General features: G+C 44.0%; 1 protein-coding gene and 1 pseudogene across 1 annotated transcript; one reads left to right on the top strand and one right to left on the bottom strand.

Annotated features, from left to right (window-relative positions):
* Positions 1-3779: 3779 nt before the first annotated feature.
* On the top strand, positions 3780-13038 carry LOC109752335 (phosphatidylinositol-3-phosphatase myotubularin-2-like). The gene is made up of 18 exons (XM_020311229.1): positions 3780-3949; positions 5178-5238; positions 7244-7274; positions 7345-7397; positions 8042-8045; positions 8208-8328; positions 8417-8490; positions 8610-8667; positions 8756-8821; positions 9096-9186; positions 9293-9424; positions 9814-9974; positions 10877-10961; positions 11331-11477; positions 11863-11922; positions 12014-12078; positions 12573-12831; positions 13000-13038. The coding sequence occupies exons 1-18, from the start codon at positions 3780-3782 to the stop codon at positions 13036-13038; spliced, it is 1677 nt and encodes a 558-aa protein (XP_020166818.1).
* A 965-nt stretch (positions 13039-14003) lies between these two features.
* Positions 14004-16917, bottom strand: LOC109752383 (uncharacterized; annotated as a pseudogene).
* Between the last annotated feature and the right edge of the window lie 314 nt (positions 16918-17231).

Genomic DNA, 17231 nt, shown 5'->3' with positions numbered 1-17231 from the left:
GTGGTTCTTTTCGATCGAGAGACCGCGGCCTCTTCGGAGAAGATCCATGCTTGGATACAAGACCTCTTCGGAGAAGATCCCCCAAGTGGATTCAAGACCCCTCATGGGAAGACCCCCCTCAAGGCCTCCTCACGGAGAAGAACTTGCTACTTGTATCGTCCTTTGTTGATCGTGGATTGTGTATCTCTTTGTGTTTCGAGGATCTAGCACATGTGTAATCGAGTCTTGTTGGTTTGAGTGTTTCCTCTCGTGTTTCCCCTCGTCTTTCCCCTCGTGTTTTCCCCTCGTGTTCTTCGTAGGATCTGCTCCAACCGTGAAAGATCGGCCCTAGGGTTTCCACCCTACATCAGAAAAGCTCCTCCTTGCCACTATACTATCGATGGACATGAGTACAACATGGGCTACTATCTGGTTGGCGGTATCTATCCTCCATGGGCTACCTTTGTCAGCACCATCTCTAACCCAGTTGGCTAGAAAAAGACTCACTTTGCCCAAAGAAAAGAAGCAGCTAGAAAGGATGTGAAGAGGGCATTTGGAGTTCTGCAGGCCAGTTTTGCAGTTGTTCCTGGACCTACTAAACAATGGGATTCGGAGACCTTGTGGGAGGTGATGACATGTTGTGTGATCATGCACAATATGGTCGTCGAGGATGAGGGTGACAGTGTTGCCGCAACTCTAGAATTTAAGAACATGGGTGATCCTATCCCACTTCCAGACCAAAATCCAGTCACATTTAAAGAGTTTATTCAAATGCATCAACAAATCGGCATCGACGGACTCATGAGCAGCTGAAGGAAGATCTGATTGAGCATCAGTAGGCGGTTAGAGGGGACAACAATGTCGGGATGTGATATTTGAACTTTTTTAATTTGAACTAGTGTTGCATGCGGCTATTTAAACTTCCGCGCTCTATGTATATATGAGGCTATTTGATCATGCGGACTAAAAAAAGAGGAACACCGGATGTATGCATCTACGGTTGGATGGTTGCCTCCCGCATCTGTGTCCATGGACTGGGACGGATATGCGAGAGAAAATTTGTGGGTTGCCATCAAACATGAAGGCCTCCTTTGGTCCATAAATAGGAATGTCACAGGAGTAGGAAAATCATAGGAAGTGATATGATATGCATCTCCATTCCTATAAAAAAAGATATGTCATTTGAAGTATAGGATATAATTTTTTCATTGAGTTTAGGCCTCCTTTGCTTCATAGGAATATTGTAGGAATTATAAAGGATAGAAATTTTGTAGGAAAAATTCCTTTGGAGCCTTTGATTTGTAGGAATGGATTTCTATTTCTATGTAGGATATGAATCAATCCTTCGCATTTCAAAAAAAAAAACATTAGCCTAGATTCAATGAAAAAAATCCCTATCCTATGCATGAAATGACATCTCTTTCTCTATAGAATTTGAGATGCATGTCATCTCATTTTTTATGGTTTTCCTACCAAAGGAGGTCTAAGATTAATGTTTTTTTCTTTGAAATATGAAGGATTAGAGTACTGCATGCTTCATTATATCAGCAAATAAACGAGTACATAATTAACCCACACGCAGAAACAAACACAAAACACGAGAGGACAGAAGTCCCAATACAAGTGCAAAGAAGACCCTCACAAAATAATGAAGATTGCAATCAAGTCCCTGGGAGTCCCTGAGCACACGAAGCCCAAAACCTGAAGCCGCCCACCGTCGCCGCCAAGACGAACGCCGGGGAGAGACACAGGAAGCCGAAATCATATGAACTGAGGTCGCACCATCGCCGAATTGGCTTTCTGAGTCGAATAAGAGGCCCACCGTAACCGGCGAGGCCATTGTCGCTGTGGAGCGTCAACCGAGGTCCATCCCCATGCTCCTCAGCCCCAGAAACGGTTCCTCCATCAGATGATGTCGGGGGAGAGTCGCCGAATCTGCCGCCACAAGCCACATAGCCTGCACAGGACCACATCTTCTCGTGCTCACCGCCGTGTCCGCCACCGAGACGAACAACACCGGCCACACATCTCCAGTACAAGCACCCAGACCAAAGAATGACGCCGGAGGGCGCACCACCCAGGCGGAGGCAGGTCTGGAGCACACAACCGCGAACACTTGGTCGCCACCGCCGCCATGCCAACCAAGCCGCGAAACACTGGCACCCAGATCCACTGTCAACCGCATGAATCGCCTCGACGAGGGATGAACTGGAGCCTTATTCGATGCCGCCGTGAAAACCATCGACATGCACAAAAGATAGACTGCTCGGCCCTAAACCTACTGCTCTACAGGATCCAAACGCGAGATCCGGCGACTTCCGTCCACACCGACGTCCACAAAGGCCGTCAGGGGAGGGGAGCCGCCGGAATCTGGCGCCGGAGTGGCGTCCGCGCACGAGCGGATCAGCGGAAGATGAGATCGCCTCTTTCTCTGGGAAAGGAAAGAGCGGAACTGCTAGAGTTCCCCTAGTTTATATCCTACCTAGGACTAGGATAGGAATTCGTCCTACAAACCAATGGCTCCAATTTTTTTTCCTTTGAGCAACCGCAAAAAATATATATATATATATATATATATATATATATATATATATATATATATATATATATATATATATATATATATATATTGAGAATCCTATTCCTACACAATTCCTTCGAAAATCCCACAAACCAAAGAACGCTGAAAGGTGAGGCAATTCCTCGATTCCGCACGAGCTCGATAGGGTTCCTTCCCGCTTGCACCCCGCCGCCGCCTCCCGCCGGCGTAGCTCGTCCAGCTGCATCCACACCTCCGACGCTTCCTCCTCCCTCCGTCGCATCCAAGGTCATCGCCTCCGGCCACCGCTCGAAGCTCTGCCTCCGGCCTCCGAGATCCAACGGAAGCCTCCGCTTCAAGCTCCCCGACGCCGGCCCCTGCTCCAACCGCCATCTTGCCTCCGCTTCTCTGCTCCGTCACCGATCCCTGCTGCTCTGCCGCTTCCCCGGCCACTATGGACAGTCACGCGAAGCCGAGGTAAGCACTGCTCCGCTCTTTTTCTCCCTCTGTTCCATACACTAGTGGCTGGATAAGAAACTTTGGTGAAACACTTGTATTTTGTTTGGTTTAAAATCTTCAGGTTCAAAGTGTATATTTTGTTTAAATTGCTCTGGAATGAGCACTTATTCGGATTGATCAATGATCTTATTCTTATGCGGCATTACATGATGCTGGAAACAAAAGTCTCTAATCTGTTTGGCGGTTTGTGTGTCCAATGATGTTTGGCGGTTTGTGTGTCCCACCGTCCCACGAAGCACTAGGAGAAGCGTGACTTGGTTGATCTTATCCATATCGGTTGATTGATTGATCTTATGTCTTCATCGTCGGTCCAAAGGGATCTGGTCGGTGGGTGTTGCCTCGCGGTGGCTTCCCGGCGACGGATCAACTGCAGGAGGAGATGGTGGCCTAGGTGCTGAAGTGGGTGAGGATGCCACCGTCGGTGGCGGTGCCCGTGGGTGTCGTTTTCCTCGTTGGAGGTGATGGTGGGGCGTCCCTCGCTCCATTGTTTCTGGGGGAAACCTCATATCTGGAGGAGGCTACCATTGACAGCGGCACCCGTGGGCGTCGTAGCCCTCGTTGGAGGCGTTGAGGGCCTCCTAGTTCGGATGATGGCGACGTCTTCGTCGTCACCCCCATGGGGGCATCATCTTTGGAGACATTCATCGGCTGGACAGACATGTGGACGGCTTGATGGTTGGGCATCCGTAGGTGGCGGAGCGGTGCTTCATCCTACACATCGATGGCAGCGGGTCTCGGCGGCATGGCGCAGTGGAGACTCGGCGTCCGATGTGTGGCGATGGATTCGCGCAGGAGGATGACGTTGTCTGGCATCGTGGTGGCTTCGATGGCAGAGAGGTCTGGCAAGGCCGATGCGTCATTGTCTGATCCGAGGATGGATCGATGGATGAAGGAGGTGACGGCCCTTGCAAAGTGCGCTGGACCGGTGTGTAACTCGGTCCAAGCATTGTGGCTTGGACGGGGCATCCGGCATTATATGTTATGTGTTGGTGCGATATCTGTTTGGTATTAGGCTCGGACATTCTGCACCTCTTCATCACGGGGATAGGAGTAGCGACAGGTGTCATCAAGATGGTGGCTTCAGGCTTACTGATGTATTATCTTGTAAGGGCTTTGTGAATAATTAATAAAATGGCTGCATGCATCGCCCAGATGCTGAGACCGGGGGTACTTCTTTCTTTAAAAAAAATGGTACTCTTGTAGAACTTGCAGCACGTAACATTGCCATTGCTTGTTTGCTACCTAGTTTTGTCTATTTCATGTTAATGACTTTCAGAAGCTTGTATGCTCCTTCGTTCCGTTGTATATGTTATTCTGTATCAATCAGTTGTCTAGCTGGTTGGTGAGTTTTTTTTATGTGCTTATATCATGAATAAGATATTGATGTTCTCTGTCTTAACAGAAAACGGAGACCAAACAGCTAATTTAGGTAATTGCAAGCACCAAGCAGCCAGATCACGAGGAGAGGGCAAGTTTTGGTTGATTTCAACCACTTTAACCAAGTTTTTCGGTTTGTCAAGTCTTGATAAAGATGGATTATGCGGTACGTTATCTCGCCCTCTTACTCTGTCACTACCTTGTCCTTTGATGCTTGTGCCATGTGCGTGACAGGAGGTGTTAGGGCCTGGCTTTTGGTACGACACTTGGATGCCACTCCTTACCACTGATAATTGTGCGCATGACCATGGCTGCGTAGGTTTTTGGGCAATAGGGTTAGGGTGTGGTCGTGGTCATTGTCTCTGATCTTGTTTGTTGTTTTCTTTTATCTCCCAAGGATCGATGGTCGCCTTTTTTGTTAGCGGGCGAGAAGATTATTACCAAGGTTAGCCTCCACCTCGCCTTATGAAAAAAAGCTTATGCAAAAGGAGTATTTTTTGGGGGTGTTTCAAGAACAAATTTACTTTGTTATTTGCTTACACAATGATCTACATAATTAATATATTTTAAATTTTTTTTCTTATCATATTTATTTTTCCCACCTCTTCGTAGTTTGATTGTATTCGTTTACAAAACACAAATGATGAAGGCATTCTCCTAGTGACGAATTTCCGGTTTCTTTTCATGGTAAGTCTATATTATGTGGGTCTCTTCGCACATCCTACTACTATTCATCTAATGTGTATGGTGTTTTCTTTTGCAGAGTAAAAAAAACAAAAAGCAAGTTGGGTACCATCCCTCTTACTACAGTTGAGCAAATAAAGGTAAGTTGTTTTAGGTTACCTTCATCGCTAGCTTTATTCTGACTTCCATTATTGTACCATATCTACAAAATTTGATATCTAATGGTTGCGACTTGCGACCCACGATTAAGAAAAAAAATTCAATGTGTTGCTGGGGTGGGAGGTGTTGTATGGCTGTGCTTAGTGGGGGAGAGGAGGGACAGGAAAATTAGGGCAACTTCACATTGGATTTGGTGTGGGGACTACCTGCCATGTAGAAGGGGAGGTAGCGATGAAGGAGCAACAGGAGGTGGCCCATCATATAATGTCTTGGGGCCAACTTGGAAGACATCATGAATGTGAATGGAGGCCGGTAGCTCAAGGTGATAGGCCACGTTGTTGATCTTGGTAGCGATGCAATTCAACCCATAGTAGTGAGGCCCCAGCTTGCCCTTTGCTGCCCAGGAGAGAGCTGGCTGCACTGTGATGAAGGGCAACCAAACTTAGTCACCGACATTGAAGTGAAGCTTGTGGTGATGACCATCGTAGTGGTGTACTCCTGAGCTTGCAGTAGACGAGTCTGCACATCAGCCAGGAAGAGGTCACAAACTTGAAGCTTAGGATCAATTACTAAAGTGTGTGCTTCACTCGGTCTGTAGTGGCGAACAGCGGTAGGATCCCAACCATACAGTACTTGTAACGATGATTTCTTGAGCGTGGAATGGAAGGATTAATCATAGCAAAATTCACCTCAGGGGAGCCAGCGCACCCATTGGCATCGACGATCTGCGGTCATGCAACCGAGGTGGATGGCAATTGTCTTGTTGATTGCCTCAGTCTGGGGGTGAAAGAAAGTGCTCATCTGAAGAGAGCTACTACACATGGCAAAGAGATCAATCTAGAGAAGTTGGAGGTGAAAACGGGTTTGCAGTCGAAGACATTTGATACCAGAATGGTGTGGAGATGCACAATCTCATCAGAGAAGGTGTGTGTCATGCATGGTGCTATGTATGGGTGCGCTAGTGGAATGAAGTAAGCTTGCCTGCAGAAGCAGTCCACTACCATCAAGATGACAGAATTGATATCGAGGCTGACCATGCTTGCACTCTTTGTGGCAATACCATAGGTTAGCCAAGCCTGTGAGGTGCTAGGATGCCAACCACATTTTTTTTATTCGCCAATGTGCACTGACTTGCAAATAAATTCTCGCACTGATTAAGCCACGACATTAGGTCACCCTTGCCATGGTTGGTCGGGAACTCCAGCTTGTGAAAGTGCGGAGGCCTTCAATCGACGTGGTCAACAGTCAGGTGGGCACCCCATCCCTTGGGCAACGTTGCCGTAGTGGCATGATCTCTTGTGTGTCCACCCAGGTCATGAGCAGCGTGGTGGATGTCGCTAGAAGAGGAGTCCACCGAGTGATCTAGGTGGTGTCGATGGCGACAGTCACAGGCATGAGCCAATGTTGAGAACCCCTTACTCATAGGATCGCAACAAGACAGTTTCTATATTATTTACAAAAAAAATCCACAACAGGAATAGAAAAATCAAGAAGCCTCTTATGGCCAACATAAGGGAAACGAAGAAAAGATGAGCCAGCTCGAGGAGCCACCCTTTAAGAAGTGCGTAATAGCTCACTGATCGAGCGCACTTGCACTGAAGATGAACAGGGCTAAGCAATCCAACGAAGTTGGGATGTCACAATGCATTGGTAGGGGAGTGTTTCACCTTAGAGAGAAGTTACTGCAAAAGCAGGGGTTCGACTACCGGTGGTAGTGTCAGCCGTGAAATGTTGCTGCTTCTGTTAGTGAAGATAAACGATGGCCATCATGCTGCCCTGCATGAAGGACACCCCATCTGGTGCAGCTGAATTGGGCGCACCTTTCACATGATATTAGTGGTTCCAAGTACTTTTGATTATATAGATTGATGTGGTGGATTAAAGAGAAATGTAAATTAGTACATTTAAAAATTGGTTCATGACCATCTTAAATAACTCACTGCACTGATTTTGTCACATGATTTAAAGCCACGTTCTTTTCTCCAGGAACATGATGTAAGGTCTTTTGAAATAACTGGTACGTATTTAATATTTGGAGTTCTCTCTGAATACAAATATATGTCTATTTTAATGGTTTTTCGGTTCAGGTCACGATATGAGAGTGCTGGTGTTTGATTTGAAATCTAAACAAAAGCAAGAGGTACTTATATGCAAAGCCAACATTGCATTTTATTTTCTCATGTGTGAAAACTTCCTTATATCATATAGCTAGTTATTTGATACCAATTCAACTTTTATTTGACTTGCTAGGTCAGCTTTGATATATGGCATCTAAAATATGCTAAAATTGTATCAAAAAATAAATTCTAGAGTACATGAGACTTTGGTAGAAATCTTTACATTAACTTTATAATTTGTTGTAAAACCTTTGGTGTGTGATAACTAAAACCATGGCATCAAGGTCCCCGTCACGTAATCTAAAATCATCTGTGTCATGATTATCTACACCAGCTTTTCTAAAGTTTTTCTTTCCTTGGTGTCCATCTTGCTTTCCAAAAAAATCGAGTGCTGGGTGCAGCTAGGTCATGAAAACCTTGATTTGCTTTTCAATCTTGTATTTGTTGTGTGAATTCATGTCCAAAAGCAAGGTTGATGAGCAGGCATAGTTTATCATAAGAGCATTTCCTTAAGAGTTTGGAATAAGTGAAATCATGCCACAGGATTGGCTTGCTTCTACTATCTGCTTACTCCATTTGCCTAAAATGAATTATTTCTAGACGTACTGTAATTTTGTACTTGCAATAAAATTTACTCATGAGATAATTATGCTGTTTTTTTTGGCAGCTGAGTAAGATAGTGGCATATTTGATAAGATGCGCCAAACCTTCACGTTTGGTTGATCTTTTTGCATTTTCCCTTAATTCCACTCCCGTCGTTGCTAATCGAACCAGTCCCAATATGCGTCTGTTGAAAGAATATCAACGCATTCTTTGTAAATGGTTTCCTCCAGGCACCGGTTTTGAATTTCAAAAGAGTTTAGAGGATAAATGGTGGAGGGTAACTGAAGTCAATTCCGATTATTCCTTCTGTTCAACCTATCCATCTCACCTGATAGTCCCACGCACCATAAGGTACTTCTACAACATTTGCAATAATATCATGTAATAATTTTATGCTTATATGTTCGACTAATCTTACCATTTTTCTACCACCCATCAGTGATGAAGAGCTACAAGAAATGTCTACCAGCCGAGCTCTTAGTCGCTTGCCTGTTATTTCCTGGTGTGATTTTGGTGCGTGTGCTCTCATTTTATTTTGTTGTCACCAAATATTTATGTTGAATTTGCTAGAAATACTATTCAGAGATTCTTTCATTTAGTTGTAACCAGCATGAAACTTGTTTATATAACAGTATCTGGAGCCGTCCTGGCAAGGTCTTCTGAGCACATGGGAATCAAGAATCTTAAGAAGTGAGCCGTTATCCATCTAAATTGATTTGGCACATGCACTGACTTTGGAATGCGGTTGTTCTGATTGTCAGTTTTCTTGCATCAGTAGGTATGAGGATGAAAAACTTGTATCTGCCCTTCGCACTCCAGGAATACACCGCACAGAGCCTATAAGGTATTCTGGATATGCTTTTCATTCTTTTCGGTTGGGCTTGATTATTATTGGATTGCTGTGGCATATTTGATGTTTCTATTTTTGTTTTAAAAAATGGGGAATCAACACAGGAAATTGTGCAAATGCTAACCTAGTTACCGTTGACTTCTATGCCACCCGCTTAAATTTGTTTACATTTTTTTACTACTCTGGTACTTATATCATAAACAGTTTCAGTAATATTCAGGTCACAGTTATTTTAATTGCATTGTAAACATAATTGCATTGTAAATAGGAAACTATACATAGTTGATGCTCGTCCAGGGGTCAGCGATGTAGGAAATGGTAGGGGATCAGAGTCAGCTTGTTCCTATCCAAAATCTGAGGTAAATAGTATATGTATGAATTGGCTAGTGCTTGTTATCTAGTGCATATGTTCCATAGCATTACTTTGTCCTTTGTTTCATCTGGTTATTTTATTGGTGGGACCAGGTTGTCTACCTAGGAATTGAAGACATATATGAAATGAGAGTTAGTTTTTCATCTCTCCGGAAGTATGTTGATACTTATGGATCAATTTCATCAAATAGACTCCCTTTAGCTGGATCTGTCATTGGAGACCTGGTAAGTCTATGGTTTCCTTAAAAGTTAACAACTACATCTCTTATTTAGATCTGTTAGATAGATACCTCATTACCCAGCATGCACTCTTTTCATATGTAAATTTTGTAACGACATCGACATGTGGTTCCACACAGAACAAGACTGTAACTTCCCACATTTGCATGTATTTTCTATAATGCAGCCAACGAAAAGCTTCTGCTGCAAAAATTATTTACAGATTTTAGTTATGGGACAGTGTGGTCATTTGTTGAGACTCCTAGTGATTCAGGATTCAAGTTTAAGCCTAGTGGCTAGTAGAAGTATTTGAATTCATCATATTGAAATGTTTACAAGTTGTCAAGAATCATTGTATAGAAGAGGAGATTGACAATTTATTGTTATTTTTCTAGGTAAATCATGGATCAGCCTGGGGCGGCGGAATTATAAATAGCATGACAAATTTTTCTATCCGGGAGGAATGGCTAAATCATATTCAAATTATCCTGATTGGTGGTTCATGGATTGCTGAAAAAATTGTCCATGAATCAGCTTCAGTTCTAGTGCATTGCAGGTATTTTTTGACAATTTACATGTCTAATTATCTGCAATATTTGTTAACTGAATCAAGTCATGTAATGTGGTAAATGGTGAACATGAGTGATGATGTTTTCTGTATTTGCATGTATCAACATTGAATTTGTTACTGGTTCAGATTGATTTATGTCATGAAAACAAGGGTGTATATTGCACTAAAAAACATGAAATTTGTTCGGACATGCTCACATGCATGTCATTGTTTTCTTCATTTGGGGTTCTTTGTCATCAGTATTACTCTTATTAGGTACTGGTGCCAACTTATTTGGTAGTCTTGTATGGCATGTGTTTTAGGTACTTTATATGCACCAAATAAAATGCATCGACACAAATTTCCTTATCTTTTTGCAACTTGTTTTGATGTTTGACAAGTGGGTGGTGTCTTATATTCATTGTAACAAAGTCACATAGGTTGTCACTTGCACTTGTTGTTATTTCCCTATTACAACTATGCTGGCTACTACTCAACTAATTCACATCTATGTTTCTGAGAAACTGGTTATGGAAAAATAAGTCTAGCCTAGGCTGCTATGGTTCCAGCATGAAACTGTGCAAAGCATGGTAGTTTACTTTAAGTGTAAATACAAATTTGAGCTGAGAAGCAGTTTATGTCCGGTCACCTTTTGGAGGTTGCTATAGAATTTTAACTTAAAATTTTAAAATAGGAATCGATGCCATCATATTTTCCAAATTCTGGTCTCTACTAGCAACCAGTAGGAGTTCAAATGTTAGCTGCCTTGTTCACATCTCAAGCAATAATCTTGCAATCCTTTTGATGTCATCTTAGGTTGCCTCATCTCAATAACTTTGTCGCTTTGTGTCTTTAATCAGCCACAGAAAGGATTTTGTTTATTTGATCTTTTTTTTAATCTTCTGCAGCGATGGCTGGGACAGAACAACACAGTTAGTTGGACTTGCTTCCCTCCTGCTTGATCCGTATTATCGAACATTAACTGGATTTCAGGTACAAACGACAGATACTAGAAACTAAACTTTGCAATGCAGTTGGCAGCAGAATAGTTTTGATTATTGAAAATCTTTTAGTTTGAGTTCAACATTATAATTTGTGTTTATTTATCTTTTTGCTTGAAATAGAAGAGCATTTTGGTGATGTTTCAGATTAGAACTACAATTTGTTTTGACACCATGCAGCTCCGTGTCGAAAATAATTGCACGCATCGAAATTAATTGTAACATTCATGCTGTCTAGTACTTTCTATTTGCTATTTTATTTTAATTGTTCTTGCAATAGTGCCAATGTCATTTCTCAAATTATAATATAATGGATGACTCAGTTTTCGATATATGACACTCTTGTACCACATTATTATAGGCGCTTGTGGAAAAAGATTGGCTAGCTTTTGGCCATCAATTTGCGGAGAGGATGGGTCTTCCAACAATAGCTAAAGGAGGCCGGCCTGCAAATCCTTCGGTTAAATCTCAGGCATCAGATAATAAAACTTCACCAGTACTGTTGCAGGTAGTCTACTCGCTATTTTTGTCCTCTTTTCCGATGCAGTTTGTATTAATATAAGAATTTCGCTTGCATCGAGTTGCACATATTGAACCATGGTTCAAAGCTGAAATTTAGGATTAGGTTGCAACATGCCCCTCACAAATTATGCATGTCAGGAGGTATTTATTTTATAATAAAATAATGTTCGTTGGTGGTTCGATATGCTGATTTTTTCAACAATGGGGTTTAGCATTTCAAAGCAACAATGCGTGTAGTCATGCTATCCTTTTAAACTCTGTCCAGATATATAGTTGACTGTGCTGCTATATTATCTATACATTTTATGTTTGTCTCTGCAGATACATGTTTTTAATGTGCCTTGTAATTAATATGATTTCTTATTTTTCAGTGGCTAGAATGTATTGCTCAGTTGTTGCGCATGTACCCATCTGCATTTGAGTTCTCAACTGTAAGACTTCCTGTTTTCTGCTACTGTTTGGATATGCTGAAACTAAAAATCTCTTCATGGATATTGATAACCTGAACTGCTCTTCTTACAGGTATTCCTGGTTGACTTTATTGATGCTGTGTTGTCGTGCCGTTTTGGAAACTTCCTTTGCAATAGGTAACTAATCTAGCTTGGTGTTTAAATGATTGCATGTGCGCCTTAAATTCAGTTTTGTATTAGTAGCCAATTAAAAAAGGTGATAGCTGAATGTTATGCATCATGATTCATGAAAGACTATGTGCGAACGTACAAAAATCGTGCTAAGCTGACAAATCGTTCCATATGTTGCCTGGTGCTCAAATCACTCCGAATTATTTATTATCCTACTTGTGAAATTAGCCTATCAGCTACGTATTAGTTTAGCATATAATTAGTTGCCAAATTGACATCCTATTTGTGGATCAATCGTTGGCTTGTGCTTGAACTGTGTAACCTTATCGCCATGGGAACTGAAATTCTATGATTGTCTGTCTCCAAGATTGGCCTTTCTGGATCATGCACGACATCTCTTGATTTAAAGTAAATATAATCTTATCCGTTCATCTGTTGTATCTGATTTCCTCTTGATGCTAAAATATCTCGCATTTCTAATTTCTAACTTAAAATGCAAGTGAGTGGGAAAGGAAGCAAGCTGAAGTCGAGAGCTCTTGTCCTTGCATTTGGAAGTACTTGGCTGACCTCCGGGCTTCTGGCAGCATCTTTCATGAGCACAGAAATCCCTTTTACAAACCAAGCAAGTATAATGGTCCCATTGTCCCGCCATCTCCGGCGCTTGCTCCCACCCTTTGGCCTGAATTCTATTTGAGATGGGCTTGTCCACTTGAATCGGAAGTTGGTGTTCGTGAATGCAAATATATTGAAGTGGTGAAGGTATTTATTTGTCTAATAATTATTTCTATTTTACCTTTCCACGGTTTCCTTTTTGAAATACAGAATCATGACAAAACGTTTGGTTTGATAAGAGACCAAATAGAGTCTGGCTGATTCTAATGTTCGCTTACCTGTATTGTTTTCTCACGTGACAAACTGGCATTCAAGGATGCTGAATCTAGACTTGTTGAGATCAAAAGGATTTAGCAGAAGAGAACATGAGCCGTACGGTTAATTCAGACGTGGCCAAGCCAAGTGGAGGAAGAAAATAGTACGGACCATGGGCTACAGTGTTTTGACTAGGTGTATGTACGTAGCTGCACGAAATGGGAAAGCCAGACCTGTTTCGATTGACCGACGACAGTTGTGTAATTTTGATTAGCTGATGTCAGCATTAGAAGGATATCTCAACATGACAGATGTTTCGCGGGCTGTGGGGAGACTATTGTCATTGCTTTCCTCTTTGGATACCCACTATCTTGCACTGTGTTGGCTACATTGCTGGGAGTTGGTGCTAAGTGATCTGTTTTAGCACGGAGTGTGTCGCGTTATGCCTTCCTTATGTTTCGGAATTCTGCTGGACGTGGATATCCCATCTTGATCGCACTGCTAAAATCAGGTAAATGCGGGTGGTGTTTCCGGTAAAGGGGGAATCTCAAGGAGGGAAACCCTCAATACCGGCATTGCTCCTATCAAAATCAAATAATTGGATTTGTTTCCCCACTTGTTATTGCAGTCAAGTAGCCAGGAGCCTTCAATCGAGGCTCAGGTTTTAGCCCTCCGTTTTACCCCGGAAGTTGGATCTGGGGCAACTCTCTGTTATAGCAGCGATTTCTTATTCATTTAGGGCGCCCGTTTTGTGGCCTGAGCTTCATTCATTGATTTATTCGGGTGCATTCCTTTCGCACCCCGGAGTTGACGACGACACACAAAATCGAAGCAGGCTTCAGGATCAGCCTGGACGTAGCGAGCGGGCTCGCGGCCCGTTATGGACCGGACCGTAAGGTCCTGGCCCGCTCAAGAAAATGGACGGTCCGGTTACGAAATATCGGCACGTAAAAGTCTCGGTCCGGTCCGGTTTTAGCTTGGTCCAACTCAGTTAACCAAAACAAGGCAGCTCAAAAACAGCCCAGCACACGATTCTGCGATGCGCGTAATCAGCTTCTTTTTGTTTTCTTTCCTTTTTATTCTGTCCGATCCACACATCTCGGAGATCATGACCGGTCGTTACGCTACGCCTCCTCACGATCTGCCATCTAACTGAAGATCGATCAGAGGCAGACCAAACTTGTACGTGGGCATACCCGTGATAGGCCCTGTTTATTTGCAACATGCAAATTGTAAGTGGATTAATATGGCACATGCAACAACCCTGCAATGCAGACTCCTTTCGGCTCAACAGAGTTAACGTGACATAAATCAGAATTAATGTGTCAAAAAACAGGAAGCAACGAGGCAAGACCATTAATTGCATAACACTACGTCGCGAGTAACAAAGCTGTGTGGCCGTTTCCATGGGCTTCATCCGCTCGGGGGCCTCCCAGATGAAAGAACTCCAGCTACCCGTGGTAGGAAGGAAGAACTAGTTCTTCCGTCGCCGTGCGCCAACATGGGAGGTCCACTCAGTGCGGCCCGAGCTTTACCACTGCCGGTCAGGTCCAGGAAAAGAGGACCGAGAAGCTGCTCGGTCCGGTCCGGTCCAAACGGCGGCTCAGTCAGGACCGGACCGGCCCGGACCGTGTCCACCCTGACTTCAGGGGCAGGCTTACAGTCTGCTGATATGAGGAGTTGTAGCACCAATTCCAAGTCTGGCAGCACCAAAACAATAGCTGATATGTATTTCAGCCGGCCATCACAATCCTTGTCGACTTGCGCCACTTGGCTTTCTGCGCTTGTCGCCCTTTGCTTCCTATTCGCCGTCTTCCTGGTTGGGGAGGATATGAGTCGACGCCCACATCAACCTAAATGTCAAGGATAAGGTCTGGTCTGGTCCTTCTTTGCCCCCTCAATCATTCTACTGCTCTATCCTCTCTGCCCCTCAACCTATATGTGAAGTGACGCAGATGCATTGTGAATCTAGGGTTTTCCTCCACCGTCATCCTCCTTCCTTCGAAATGCGTAGACCAGTCCTGCTGCAGGTTCCGAACCAAGTATCAGTAGCATGACCACCAAATTAAAGCAAAATTGCAGCAACGAAGCCACTAGGATGCACCTGACGCTTGTCTTGGATCCATCACAACTAGTAGATCAATATCATATAGTATAAGGGAATACCTAAAGCTCAGTTACTTTATAATATCCCAGCTTAGCTTACAAAGGGCACCACATATGTTGCATGCTTGCCGTCTCTTGATCATCGGGAAACAACAAAAAAACTTTTCTCTCAAACTTTAGCAATCACTGATCTATTTTAAAATAAGAAAGTGATTTGTGAAAAAACACCTGTAGGCACATCACATGAATAGTTCCATCAAGTTTCTTCGGTCGATTGTTGCTGCAGCTCACTGGCATATAAGTGCAAACAAAGAAAAGCTTAGCTTCCGATCGATGGAGGAATCTCACAGGCATGCATGTCTAGACTCGCCATTACGTATATATTGTTTTCTTTTTTTCCTTATAATATAAAAGAGAGGTTTTCTGTCCGATTAATTATGTAATGCACTGTAGTACCACAAAATAGTAGTTAAACACTGCAAATCCGATAGTACACGACTGACGATGGTACAACCTCGTCAGAACACACGATAGGTACCCACTGAGGATCGTGCTTAGCTGCAACGTTAAACAGTAGCTAGTAAGTGCAGCAAGCTGCTAGGTAGGCGGTCGATGGACATGGACCTATGGGTTGTAGTAGACGATCTTGATCTCGGTGACGCCGTGGTAGTTGCCGCCGGGGACGAAGTGCTCGAAGCAGTGGTGGCCGGTGTCGCACCCAGCGGTGGGGCAGTGCCCCTGCAGCGGGGTGCCATGCGGGGTGACGGAGACGCGGATGGGCATGCTCCCCTGGTCGGTGCTCACCACTGGCGGAGGGCTCGGTGGGCAGGGTATGGCAGCCGCCATACCTTGATTTTGAGCAACAAATATTTTATACCTATGCATATGCATCGATCGCAGCTGTCTCTCGTTCGTTTTGGCAAAATACGAAAAAAGGTAAGAGGCCGCTGGCCTGATGGGCCGATGCATCCAGCCCAGGAACCGGTCGAGCCACAGCACGCACGACAAGTTCGATTGCCTCAAAAAAAATGCACAAGTTCGATCTAGCCAACTGCCCATGCAGGATGCAACCTAGCATAGACGCAAGCACACGCAAACTATTTTTTCCGAGGAAATTATTTGGTTAAATTCTCTGGAATAGTGTTACAGTCTTCTAATACAAAACCAAATACACTATCTGAAACATGGTGCAACCAATAGGCGGTGCAGCCTCCAGAACGATTAATATTAGTTAAATAATGAGCAACACTATTTTGATGACGATCTAGTTTCTATGGAATAAACCCACGCGGTTCTAGGAGCATTTTAATTTTCAGAGTTAGATGTCCATGAGCAGATTTGTTCAACGTGACTCGTCCGTTAATGCAGCAACCAAGACAGAAGAATCTAATTGAATCATTATTGGAAACACTGTCCTTTGAGGACCGATTGAATAAACCAACATGACTCATTGTATTTGATTATTCGTCTGTAGTGTGCATTGTTAGTGTGTATTGATTTTTTTTATTTGCATCATAAAAATTCTTCGTAAGACTTCACCACACCTTAATTTTTTTTTCATCCTCCGCCTGCTCACCTCGTAGTACGCCCCGCCCTCGTGGTCTATGTCGAACTTGGCCACGGCGGCGCCCTGCGCCGACACGCTCCCCGTCCACGCGCACACGTCGAACGACTCATGCTTCCCGCTGGGGAGCAGCCACCCGTTGGGGAAGAGCGCCTTGCTGTTGGAGCACGCCTCGATGCCCAGGGTCAGGTCATGGCCGCACAGGTTCTGCAGTCTACTTGTGGCCGTTGCAGGAGCCTTGTCCGGCGGCGGGCATGGCCGGACAGAGCCACCAGCAGCACGAGGGTCAGGGGCTTGGAGGACGCCATCGCCATGGCTAGCCCCAGGGAGTCGAGGCGAAGAAGTGAGGCTGGGTTGACGTTTATGCCTCAGGGTTGTGGGTGGTATTTATAGGTTAATTAATTAGGGCTTTGGCACCAAGGATCGACAGTGTAGGGCGTCGCTAATTCATTTTGGACGACGCTGCATGCAGCCAAAAGTTTGGCGCCGATCGATTTCGTTCGCGGCGTGGCGTGTTCTGTTTTGCAACCAAACACGCTCAATTTTACGTCGCGTAAAGCCGACCAGCACGGCACGAGTTTTGCCTCCAAAAAACAGGACGGAGTAGGACACGGCCTAGTGC

This window comes from Aegilops tauschii, chromosome 6, assembly GCF_002575655.3.
Source record: "Aegilops tauschii subsp. strangulata cultivar AL8/78 chromosome 6, Aet v6.0, whole genome shotgun sequence".
Lineage (NCBI taxonomy): Eukaryota > Viridiplantae > Streptophyta > Magnoliopsida > Poales > Poaceae > Aegilops > Aegilops tauschii.
The sequence above is the reverse complement of the archived record's forward strand: the minus strand, read 5'-3'. Positions and strand labels throughout refer to the sequence as shown.